This window comes from Marmota flaviventris, chromosome 13 (assembly GCF_047511675.1).
Source record: "Marmota flaviventris isolate mMarFla1 chromosome 13, mMarFla1.hap1, whole genome shotgun sequence".
NCBI lineage: Eukaryota > Metazoa > Chordata > Mammalia > Rodentia > Sciuridae > Marmota > Marmota flaviventris.
In genome coordinates, this window is record NC_092510.1 from 99,365,548 (window position 1) to 99,377,913 (window position 12,366).

Consider the following 12,366-nt stretch of genomic DNA (forward strand, 5'->3'; position numbering starts at 1 on the left):
AATAAATAAACAAACATGTTTTCTTAATATATCTTATTTTTCCAACAAATATTTTATGGCTGCTCTCTCTCTGCCTTATGTGATATTTAGGGCTGAACCAAATAGTCTAAGTCCTGGTTTCAGGAATGGTCCCTATTTCTGATGGGAGGAGGGGTTTGGGAGATTGTTATAAACAAACAGGTAAACAAGAGAACCCCAGTGATGTGAAATACAACAGGGTCAAGAAGGGATTGGAGGGGCTGGGGATGTGGCTCAAGCAGTAGCGCGCTCGCCTGGCATGCGTGCAGCCTGGGTTCGATCCTCAGCACCACATACAAACAAAGATGTTGTGTCCACCAAAAACTAAAATAAATAAATAAATAAATGTTAAAAATTAAAAAAAAAAAAAAAAAAGAAGGGATTGGAGTGTTTTCCAGATAAGGAAGCCAGGGACTTCTTCTCTGGGGAGGGAATATTTGAACAAGGTATGAGTGAGGAGAAGGTATTGACCACACAAAGACCTGGGAGAAAGAGCCAAAAGCAAACTGATCCTGGGGTGGTGATGAGTGTGTTGTTCAAGGGACCAAGGGAAGGCCCATGGATCTGGCTGCAACCCAGTGAGTCATGGCAAAGGTTCAGGAGGAGAGTGAAGTCAGAGACAGGCAGGGGCCTCAGTGATGAGTTTGGATTTTATTCTTAGTGTAAAGGGAAGTTGCCAGAAGTGTTTTAAGCAGGGAAGTGATTTAATGTGATCTGTTTTTAAAAGCTCCCTCTAGTTGCTGTTGTGTGTGTGTGTGTGTGTGTGTGTGTGTAATGCAAAGTTAGGGAGGTAAGAGAGGAGGTTGTTAGAGTTGTCCTGGTGAAAGGCAACTTCGATCAGCTTGTGGAGGCACACAGATCTGGGAGGAATTGGTGGACGTTGGACCTTACCTGTCATTGAAATCACACCGAGTGTTGAAACACACACAGACTTCTGAACCCTACCTTTGCAGAGACTCAATACCTGAATCTGGCCTTAGAAATCTGTATGCTTCACAAATCACCCAGGGTGGTCCAGCTGTTTCTGGTGCCCACTCCTCTGCATGGTGAAGCAGGGATGAGTTGTGTGTGTGGTGGTGGTAGTGGTGGGGAATCCAGAGTCTTGGATTCTAGTCCTAGCTGCAAGTTTGTTTTAGGAACTCAGGGGCCCCAAACTATCATCAAGAATAGCCAGATGTGCCTTCTAGAGGGGTCAACTTTGAGGAATAAATAACCCCATGTTTGTAAAGCACTCAGCAAAGGGCCAGCAAGGCACCCAGGACACGTTTGGTAAAGGTGCAGGCTTTGGGGGAACGCAGGAGTGGTTGGAACAAGCATCAGGCCACTATGAATTCTAGTCCTTTGGAGGGGGGGGCTCCATTGCCTCCAGGATAAACAGGTATCCACCATTCCTATCCACAATGCCTATCACAATGCTTCGTGATAGGCTCGGGAATGTGAGTGCTGTGGGAGGGGTTAAGGTTAAATCTCTCTCTGGGATGATTCCAGGACTACACCCCTCATTCCTTGAATTGCCAGGCCTGTGTTGGTTCAAAGGACACCATCGCCCTCTTATGGCCATAGCCAGACGCAACAGATGGGTGGTTCTTGCACTTTCTTGGCTCTACTGTCTTCTAGACAGGGAAGGATGGTGTGTCTGCTCACTCGGGCACTAGCATTTATGTCGTCTACTGCCTGGCAGGGTTGGCTTTCTTCACAAGTGTAGTTGTGAGCCTTGCTTAGGTGAAGGAAATGCTGTCCTTGTGGAGATTTATTGGTCTGATGAATCTTCAGGACATGATGGGCTTGATGTGCCTGATTTCCTGTCCTCAGCGTGGGAGTGTGTGGCTCATGCAAGCTGTTTCGTTTAATCCTCTTTAGAGTCCCTGGAGAGAAATCTCTCCGATCCCCTGAGGTTGAAGTTCAGTTTTCTGTAAACCTTGCAGGGAAGGGGAAGGCAGAGGATAGTAAGAGGCCAGGAGAAGGAACCAGAGGATCTTTCCTGCTAAATAGGAGCCGCAGATGAAGCCAGGGACATGTGCACTTCCACGCTGAATCCTGAAGGGTGCTGCGAGCACGGAAAGCGCCCCGATTGCTGTGTGAGTAAATGCAAGCAAGGGTTACCCTCCCCCCTCATGCACCTGCCTCGCAGGATCTGGCCGACCTTCTTACACCACGTTGGAGTAAGCCGGCTCACTCCGGAGAGGTCGTTAGCAAAGGACAGCGCAATGAGAGGGATCGGAGCGCTGTCGGGGGGTGTCGGCGACGGCTGAACACCCACGGGTGGCTGGAATGCGGACAACGGGGCTACTCGGAATGGTTGTGCAATGGGCTTTCGGTTCAGAGGGTGTTTTCGGTAGGTCCCACCTCCCGGTCCTCCAGAGCCTTCCTGTATCAGAATATAGCAACGGAGTTGTCGGAAAACTCAGAAGACTATTTCTCAATAATCTCTAACCCTGGCAAACAATACATAGGACGATGGATGTGAGACAGCGTGGGTAAAAACTCATACGTCACCTAATCTGAGATTTTATTTTATTTTTTTAATTCTACAGGTACTTCCTTGCCAGTAGTAAACATGGCAACTCGGCTCCCTGATTCCCTTCAAGTTAACCTAAAGTGGCCAATAGTCAACATGGCCGCCCGAACGTGTATTCCCATTTGCCACAGCCGTGAAGCCCCGCCCCTCTGAGCGTCCGAGGGAATAGCGGAGCGGAGTATTGCGGCTCGCGACCGAGCTGCGCCTGCGCAAGTCATTGGCGCCAAGATGGCGATGGAGATGAGGCTCCCGGTAGCTCGCAAGCCCCTCAGTGAGAGCCTTGGTCGCGATACTAAGAAACACCTGGTGGTGCCGGGGGACACGATCACCACGGACACGGGCTTCATGCGGTACGTGGGGACTTGGGGGTCCGGGGCTGCAGCAGGGCTCTGCACGTGGCCTCCCGTCCCGGCACGTGGAACCCTCTCGCGGTGCCGCTCCGGAGCATCCCAGTCACCTGGTTTCCGAACCTGGTGCTCCTTACTCTCTGCATCTTGTGTGTCCCGGCCTGAGTAGCCTCAGCCCCCAGCCCTCCTCCCGAGCTCTGGCGGCCATGACTTTGGGATCCTCTGCCTGGAGACCAGATCTTCGAGCCTTCATCAGGAGAGGGGAATGGGGAAGATTCGGAGCAGGGCCCCCTACAGTGTCCCTGTCTGAGGGAACTTTGGGCCCTCCTGGCCTGGACTGCCCCTTCAGTGACACCTCGGAGCCGGGGTTTTTGCTTTGGAATCAGTAATTGTTTGGGCTTGGGGCGGACAGATACTCGGTGCTAGCTGCACCCAACTACACCGACTTTGCGTGTGGTAGTTGGGAGGGCAGGCTCTTGAGTCAGCAGCCGGTTCCCGTGGTGTTACCTCTCCAACCTGAGTTTCTGTAAGATATTGATAACAGTAACTATTTAGTAGGGTAGTGAGGATTAAATGAAATAGCAATGTAAGAAAAGAAACAAAACCTACCTTTACATCATGAATATATAAGGAGGGGTACCTCATTTATAGCATTGCCTTTAAACTTTTAGTTTTAGAAATTCTTGGGATTCATTTCCTCATATGTTCAACATACATTTATGTTCTGTGTGGTTGGGGTCATAGTGAACAAAGTGGAAAAAACCGCTGTCCTCGTGGAGTCTTATGTTCTAACAGGGAGAGACAGATAATAAACAATAAATGCATCAAGTTAGTTATTCAGAATGTTTGGTGATAGATGCAGTGGGGGGAAAAGTGAGTGGAATGAGGCTGGGAATTTGATGGGATGGTGGCAGTATATTTTAAATGGGGTAGTGAAGGTAAGCCTGCTGGAGAAGGTGACAGCTGAGCACATGTAAGGTGCAGATGTCCAGGTAGCTTTCTGGAGGCCCTGGGCCAGGAGGAGCCTGTTGGACACGTTGTTCTTGAGGGGAGAGATCACTTCAGGTGTTAAACTGGTATACTTTCTTTGTTTCCTTGTCTTGCAACAGGGGCCATGGAACATATATGGGAGAAGAGAAACTTATTGCATCTGTGGCTGGCTCTGTGGAGAGAGTAAACAAGTTGATCTGTGTGAAAGCTCTGAACACCAGGTGAGAACAGAAGGTGTGTATTTGTTGCAGCATCCATACTGTACAACTAGGTCTTTTCTGCCACCCCTTATCTTCCAAGCGCCACTCACTCGCCCTACGCTGCTACAGATCTGCAGTTTTCAATGTGACTATAAGAATGGTAGTAGAGATTAATGCAGGCTTCAAAGGTTTCTCTATGTCATCTGACCTCTCCAAGCCTTGCAATGTAAAGATAAGAAATAATAGCATGACCTACAAAAAGATTTTTCTGAGAATTCAGTGAGACGGTACATTTAAAGTATTAGCACAGGGCTGCATAGTTGTAAGTGGTCAATAAAGCCTTCCCAAAAGGGAAGCCAGTGGGGTTGGAACCGAATGAACAAGGAGGAAAGCAGGGACTGAGGGGAATGCAAGGTTGACCTGCCTGGTGGTCATTTAATCTTTTAATCTTCCACTCTGGGAAGCCACTGGAAGGGGTGCAGCTGAGGAGAGTTCTGATCTGACCTAGGTTCTTTGAGACAGGGTCTTGCTTTGTTACCCAGGCTGGTTTTGAATTTGTAGGCTCAAGCAGTTCACCCACCTTCAGAGTATCTGGAACTACAGGTATGCACCCAGCTTGACTTAGGTTTTAATCAGATCACTCTGGCTGCTATGGGGACATTGAAGGGGGATAGGAAGGGATTTAGGAAGATGGAGTAGAGGATCATACTTATCATCTAAAGTGAGGACAACTCGGATTAGAATATCAAAAAGTGGGGAGTTGTGATTAGATTCTGCATGTATTTGTTTTCTGAGGTTTAGTTTTATCATGAAAGGGTATTAGATCCCAGTTCTTTGGGATTACCTGTTTTTAGGACCAAGTGTCATGTGGGAATGGAGATGGTTTTACATCTTCCTTTTCCATTCAGATGCCCTTTATTTCTTGGATACATTTTAAGGGTAGAGTCAGCAGAATTTGCTGCTGGATGTATCAGTGTGAGAAACAGAAAAATCAAGGATGACTCTCCAAGGATTTAGGCCTGAGCAACCTGAGGTACAGAACCACTGTTTACTGAGCTGGGAATGACTGGGAGGGGAGCAGCTTGCTATGGAAGAGGGGAGTGGACTGCTAGAAAGCATGTTTTAGCCTTGCTATCTTTGAAAATGTCCATGAGGTGTCTAAGTGGTGATGGTGGGTAACTAGCAGTTGAATAGAATCTGGGATGCAGGGGTGTGTTATGGTTCTTAGGGGTATTTTAAAACCATTACATTGGATGAGCTCACCTTGAGTAAATAAGAAGTGATCTAAGGCCTGGGCCTTAGTTTGGAGCACTTCATCTTTACAATCTAGGATGAGGAAATTGCAAAGAGGACTGAGTTGTGCAGGCAGCGGCTGGGGAGATGGAGAGCATGGGGCCCTTCAGATAGTGACCTGTTTTCAAATCTCCTTTCTCCTCCTTTGGCCAATGCAGAACCCACCTTTGTTTTACAGGAAAATATGCCTTGCTTTGCTCTGCCATGTAACCCAACAAAATAGGGATCTTAGGCAAACAGAACTATTTCCAATGAGTGGTTTGTTTAAGGATAGTCAATGGAGATTTATATATGTGGGGATATTTGAGGTTATTAATTCCTGAAAATAATAATAATTTTATGGATTTGCTAAATGTGGCCCGTAATCAAATCTCTCATCCTTGTTTAACCAGAATCTCAAAGGGTGCTTATTAGTCTTGTGTGAAAATCTGTTTATTGATGAATGACCTTTTGTTTTATCTTTCAGGTATAATGGTGAAGTAGGAGACATTGTAGTGGGGAGAATCACAGAGGTAAAGTTTATCAGAGTGAAGGCCAGCTGGTGATTTAAGGAGTCGGGTAGTGAATGCATTTGGCTGTCATGTGACCTGTGGCTTGTTAGATTTGGGATTATTGGTCACTTATGAGGCTAGCTCTTGCCCTTGGAGTATGTGTCCAGGTGTGGAACTTTTTTTGTAGGTTCAACAGAAGAGGTGGAAGGTGGAGACCAACTCCAGGCTGGATTCAGTTTTGCTTCTCTCATCCATGAATCTTCCTGGAGGAGAGCTGGTAAGGGCTGCAGCTGGGTCCTGGAGGTGTGCAGTTGGCTTGTGAGAGCTGTGGTGTCTTTTGCCCCACTGGAGAACTTTGCTGAACGCTGAGCTCTGTTGTGAAGTTTGCTGCCTGGGCATATGTGTAGGGTGGCCCAGGTCTTACAACACAGGCAACAACTGGTCTGTGGTAGAGTCAGAAACATCCATGGGGTGGGATCCTAAGAGATGGCTGGAGAGAGAAGCTTTTAAATCTTGGTGCTAATAATTTTTCTGGGTGTATTAGCTTTGCAGTGAAGGTATTCCTTGTAAAGTTGTTTTTAGATTAGTTTTTGTGAATCAAAGGGCATTTGGTTAACTTCAGACATCTCAGTCACTAAGCTGCAGCCTTTTGTACAATACCACCGTCAGTCCAGCGTAGTTTACAGGGAGGCTCACCGCACTGGTCCTGTGGAGGATGGAGGGTAAAAGGAGTACAATTGAGTTCCTTAAAGAGTGGGGGTATGAGAGGTCTGACCCACACACCTGGCAGGATGTGGTACAGAGTTATTAATCCAGTGAGAGAAGCTCACAGGAAGGACTAGCCATACTCCTTGAAGGATGGAGAGAATTTAATGAGCTTAGGGAATCTGAGTGACAGGAAATGTGTGGGCAGAGTCAGCCGAGCAGGAGATATTCAGGCCTTGCTGGAGCTCAGGAGCTATCATGGAGGTTGAGTGGAAGCATTAGGCTGGGCGAGTTTGGGAGGGTTTCACAGATCAGACAAGAAACTTTAATGTTACTCAGAGGGTGGAGAAGGAAGCAGGAAGGAGAAGTGGAGCTGGGAATCATAATGTCACCCTTGTTCCCCTCCAGTGGCTTGAGTTACCTCCTCTTACTATGGTTCTTAGAGTTTGAGTCTCATGTTGGCTTCAATGATCTCAAGAGGAAGTGAAAGAGAAAGAAGCAATGGAGAGAGATCTTTCTCAGGATCTGGCTTAAGTAACCAGGTTGTTTCTTTGTGTATTTCAGAGGAGAAGATCTGCAGAAGATGAGCTTGCAATGAGAGGTTTCTTGCAGGAAGGGGATCTTATCAGTGTATCCTGTATCTTGTGTTTCACCCTCTGGTGCTTTCCAGTGAGGCTGGACATGGGGCTTATGTTGCTTCTGACAGGAGGAACTTAGAATCCTTGCAGGGGTCTGAGTCCTGGGTCAAGTCTGCTGAGGTGCTTCTCTGTCTTTCCCAACTCTTGTTTATACCTGCTGCCAGCTCATTTCTTTGGGTCTTGTAACTCATAATGCCCATGCTATACTAGACTCAAGTTTTCTTTCTTTATTTTTTTATTATAGATGAACACAATACATTTGCTTGTTTATTTTTACGTGGTGCTGAGGATCAAACCCAGGGCCTCACATGAGCTAGAGCACTCTACCATTGAACTACAACCCCAGCCCCTTAAGTTTTCTTATTAGTGTTAACTTTTATCTTGGGGAATTGAAAAAAATATTGTTCATATCAAGATAACTCTTGTTCTCGTCAGCCAAGAGGAAAGTGAGGTCACATTGAAGTCCTCTAGGTTCAACAAGACAGCTGAGGTGGACTATTGGTGATAGGAGGGAAAGATTGAGGCATGGGGCCAGGGAGACCAGTGACATGAAAGTGGGCAGCTGAGGCTTCTATTTGTTCCTTGATTACCCTGGCTAGGCTGAGGTCCAGGCAGTGTTCTCTGATGGAGCTGTCTCTCTGCATACGAGGAGCCTGAAATATGGAAAGGTAAGTCAGGCTCTTGCCGTTCCTGTTAGCTGACTGAGACATCAGATCCATTTCCAAATCTCTGTAGCTCCCTGACATGCTGACCTAAAGAACGCTGGTGGTGGGGCTGGGGGTGTAGCTCAGTGGTAGAGTGCTTTTGTATAGTATAAGTGAGGTCCTGGGTTTGATCTCTAGCACTGCAAAACACAAAACAAACCAACAAACCAATCTAGGTAATTATGCACTAGCCACTAGCATCCCATATTCTGCTGGTGTTCCCAGAGCTCCATGGGAAGAAGATGGTTTTCATTGGTTGGGGGCATTGTAAAGGTTGGTGACTTTTTTTTTAAAGAGAGAGAATTTTTTTTTTTTAAATATTTATTTTTTAGTTTTCGGCAGACACAACATCTTTGTATGTGGTGCTGAGGATCAAACCCGGGCGGCACGCGTGCCAGGCAAGCGCGCTACCGCTTGAGCCACATCCCCAGCCCAAGGGTGGTGACTTTTATCCTCTTCCACCCAAAGAGCCCTTCCGCCCCTCTGAGGGATGCTGCAATGTGGCACTGGGGCCAGGCCAAGAGGCTGTCTGTAGAACAAAGGGAGACTGAAGCCTGCAGCACAGGGGCGGTCTCAGCACCTAGTAGTCCAGGCAGTGAAATGGATGTCACTGATAGCAAATAAAGGGATTTTTACTGCTTTTCTTCTATATAGATCCTCTAAATGAAATTTCACTGCTTTAAAGACTCTAAATGAAATTCATGATTTTTCTTACATGTGACTACATTATTTATTATTTTGCAATAATTTGTGGTAGTGGGTGGGGATTGAACCCAGGATGCTCCACCACTGAGTTACAGTTGGAGCCCTTTTATTTTTTATTTTGACACAGGGTCTCACTAAGTTGCTGAGGCTGGCCTCAGACTTGAACCTCCCTCCTAGGGTCACAGGCAGGCATGTACTACTATGCCCAGCATGAGGTTACTTTTTTGAAGCTATTGTTTATTTTATTTACTTTTTGGGATACTGGGGATTTGACCCAGGGACAGTTTATCCCTGAGCTACATTTCCAGTCCTTTTTATTTTTTGAGACAGGGTTTTGCTAAGTTGCTAAGGCTGGTTTTGAACTTGTGATCTTTGTGTCTTAGTTTCCCAAACCACTGGGATATAGGTGTCTGCCACTGCACCTGGAGATAGCATATGCATACTTCCTAAAATGCATTATGATTTATTAAGTCTCTTGGCTTTATCTGGGTGAACCTGTTCAGGTTCTGAGTGGAGGAAAAACCCTTTCCCTTAATGAGTCTGGACACCCACACTCATGTACGTGAAGTAGGAGGTGGATCCTGTACAAGCCTGTGTGCTGCAGAATGTGGATCTGGAGCTGGCCTGCCAGGACCAGGCATGGGTTTGTACCCAGCTCTTCAGTGGTGCACATCTCATGGGCAGGATGGGTGTTTGGAATCAAGCTAGAGCCATGGAACAGGACAGTGTCCTGGGCAATGGGGGACTTCAGTGCATCCCAGTCAGCTCTAGCTTCTTTAACCAGCACACCTGCCCTAGACTAGAATGTGATGATTGCTACAAAAGGAAGTGACAGAGTATCAATAGTTACTTTCTTTGGAATATATAAATAGCCTCTGTATATACACGTAGAGGACCGCAGTTATTAATGAAGGACGCTGACTGGGATGTAACAGGGATGTATGTTCTGTAATCTGTTTTCAGTCATCTCACTGATGGTCTACAGTGACCTACCCTGTGATCTTTTTCTTTAGCTAGGTCAGGGTGTTTTGGTCCAGGTTTCCCCCTCCCTGGTGAAACGGCAGAAGACTCACTTCCATGACTTGCCGTGTGGTGCCTCAGTGATTCTGGGTAACAATGGCTTCATCTGGATCTACCCAACCCCTGAGCACAAGGATGAGGACGCAGGGGGCTTCACTGCAAACCTGGAGGTGAGTGAGCGTATTGCTGCTGTTGGTGGTGAGGACGCTTGGTCTCTGCTGTGTTTTTTGTGGCAGAGTTCATTGCCTTATTTTTTAGGGTGGTATTGGGCGCTTTCCCACTGAGCTACCTCTCCAGCCTTTTTATTTTTTTATTTTGAGACATGGTCTTGCTAAATTGTTCAGGCTGGCTTTGAACTTGCAATCCTCCTGCCTCAGCCTCCTGAGTTGCTAAGAATACAGGTGTGTGCCACCACGCCTGGCTTTGTTGCTTTTTAAATTACTCTTATGCTGCTTAGCTATGGTGTTTTGTTCTGAGAAATGCAGTGTTAGGTGACTGTCATTGTCGGAACATTGTACTGTGTACTTATAAACTAAGATGGCTCCAGCACTACCAGGTGGTTTAATCTTGGGAGACTGTCATATGCGATCTGTTGATGACTGAAGTGTCACTGTACAGTGCATGATTGCATGTTATTGCTGAAGACTGAGTTTGAGTTTCCATTTAGGAAATTCAGTTCATAACATTGAATTAACTTCTCTTTTCTGAAGAGATAGATTCAATGACTGGTTTGATCTTTGCTGGGTGATAGGGCAAAGGTGCAGGGTAACAGCTAAAGAACCATTAAAGAAGCCACATTCTTCGTCTTCCTTGGGGGAGTCTCAGAGCAATGCTGAGTCACGCATGATCTCCTTTCTGCTAATTTACTGGGACTTTTCACTGTTTTGGTCCAATTTGTATTTCCCTTTACTTCCTCTTTTACCCCTTGTAGCCTGTCTCCCTTGCTGATCGAGAGGTGATATCACGGCTCCGGAACTGCATTGTCTCCTTGGTAACTCAGAGGATGATGCTGTATGACACCAGTATCCTGTATTGCTATGAAGCATCCCTTTCGCATCAGGTACTCCACCGGAGCTCCGTTTTTCCTCACTCCTCTGAGAGCTGCAACGGTGCTTCCTCAGTGTCCCCAGTGCTTCTACCATGCTCATCAGTAAGGACTGGTCTGGGGGGCAGCCTTACTGAGTGTCTGGCAGATCCCTCTTAAGGCTCTAAGCAACTTAGTGAGACTCTGTCTCAAAATAAGAAATTAAAAAAGGGTTGGGAATGTGGCTCAGTGGTTAAGTGCTCCTTGGCTCAATCCCTGGTATGAAAAAAAGACACTGGCAATATCTTTCATGGGCTAAGAGTTTGGAATGGAGGTGCCAGGTGAGGCTCTCTTATGATAGTAAACCTCTATCCTCTTGACTTCATCTTGCCCATCCCAAATCTTAACCTTTTTTTTTTTTTTTGGTACTGGAAATTGAACCCAAGGACGCTTTACCACTGAGCTACATCCCCAGCCCTTTTTAATTTTGAAACAGTGCCATGTTCAGTTGCTCAGGGCCTCAGCCTCCCGAGTTGCTGGGATTATAGGCCTGTGCTTCCGCACTCATCTTTTAAGTGAATGTCAGAATATTTTTGTCGTTGTCACTCATGTCCCAGGGAGTCTTGATTTCTTAAGCTGCTTCTGGCAGATCACATTCCATAGCACCAAGTGAGTTTCTGGTAAAGGAACAGAGTGCAGAAGTTTTATGTTAACCATGCTTAGTTCCCGTGTTTTGGATGGCTTGATGGTCTGCTTAATGGTTAGCTTCTTTTCAGAACACATACCTTTTTTCTGTCTTTCTCAGATCAAAGACATCTTAAAGCCAGAAGTCATGGAGGAGATTGTGCTGGAAACACGCCAGAGGCTTTTAGAACAGGAAGGATGAGGAGAGGCTCTTGAAGGTGGGCCAAGTCACTGTGAGGTCCCCACATGTGGCCCAGGGAGGATCCACAGACTCGTTACTCATCTGCATTGCAGTTGAGGGGCTGGAGAGCTCCTGAGCTTGCTCTCTCTTGTTATGAGACAGCCTGGCGGGAACTGAACATTGCTGGACAGGCCAGGTCCCAGTGCAAAGAGGTAGTTTCAGGTCTTTTATCCTGTTGAGGCGAATGGCTCCTGGAACAATTGGGTGAATCCTTTGTCTTCCACTCACCATCATTCACAAGGCACGAAGCCCCCTGAAATTACCCCATTAGAAAACACAGCATCCCCTGACCCCTAAGTAGTGTGTTCTGGTCTCCACTCCACCTTTGAAGTTCAAGTGTTTGGTGAAGAATACAGTGGTGAAGTGAGGCCCATGGTCAGGGAAGAATAAAGTTCACCCAGCCACCTTTTGCTTAGCCAGAATCTCATTTCCCACTATATGTTCCTTCCACTGAGAGGTGAGGAGTTGACACCAGGTCCCTTACTTAACCTGTCCTGCCTTTGAGGGGGGTTTATAAGAAGTTATTACCAATAATAGAATGAATGTTCTGGGCCCATCTTACTTTTGGGTGCTCTGATAAACATGAAAAGTAAGTGAGGAAAATGGAGATTGGAAAAGCAAAGCTGTTTTCCTCCTATAACTGAAGTAGTGACACATTCATTTTTGAATAATTTACGGTTAAAAAATAAAAACCAGATAGTGAAGTTCTCACTGAGGAATATTAGAATTCCGATCCATTGTTTTTCTGATGACTATTTAAAAATGGTGCCCTGATTTAGGTTTTCAGA

At 46.3% G+C, this 12,366-nt stretch overlaps 1 protein-coding gene across 1 annotated transcript; it reads left to right on the forward strand.

The window, feature by feature from the left end:
* Positions 1–1,647: 1,647 nt before the first annotated feature.
* Positions 1,648–12,305, forward strand: Exosc2 (exosome component 2). Its single transcript, XM_027942824.3, has 10 exons — positions 1,648–2,096; positions 2,553–2,886; positions 3,993–4,094; positions 5,833–5,878; positions 6,045–6,134; positions 7,127–7,192; positions 7,800–7,868; positions 9,623–9,799; positions 10,561–10,689; positions 11,459–12,305. The coding sequence occupies exons 2-10, from the start codon at positions 2,765–2,767 to the stop codon at positions 11,537–11,539; spliced, it is 882 nt and encodes a 293-aa protein (XP_027798625.1). The 5' UTR covers positions 1,648–2,096; positions 2,553–2,764; the 3' UTR covers positions 11,540–12,305.
* Positions 12,306–12,366: the final 61 nt, after the last annotated feature.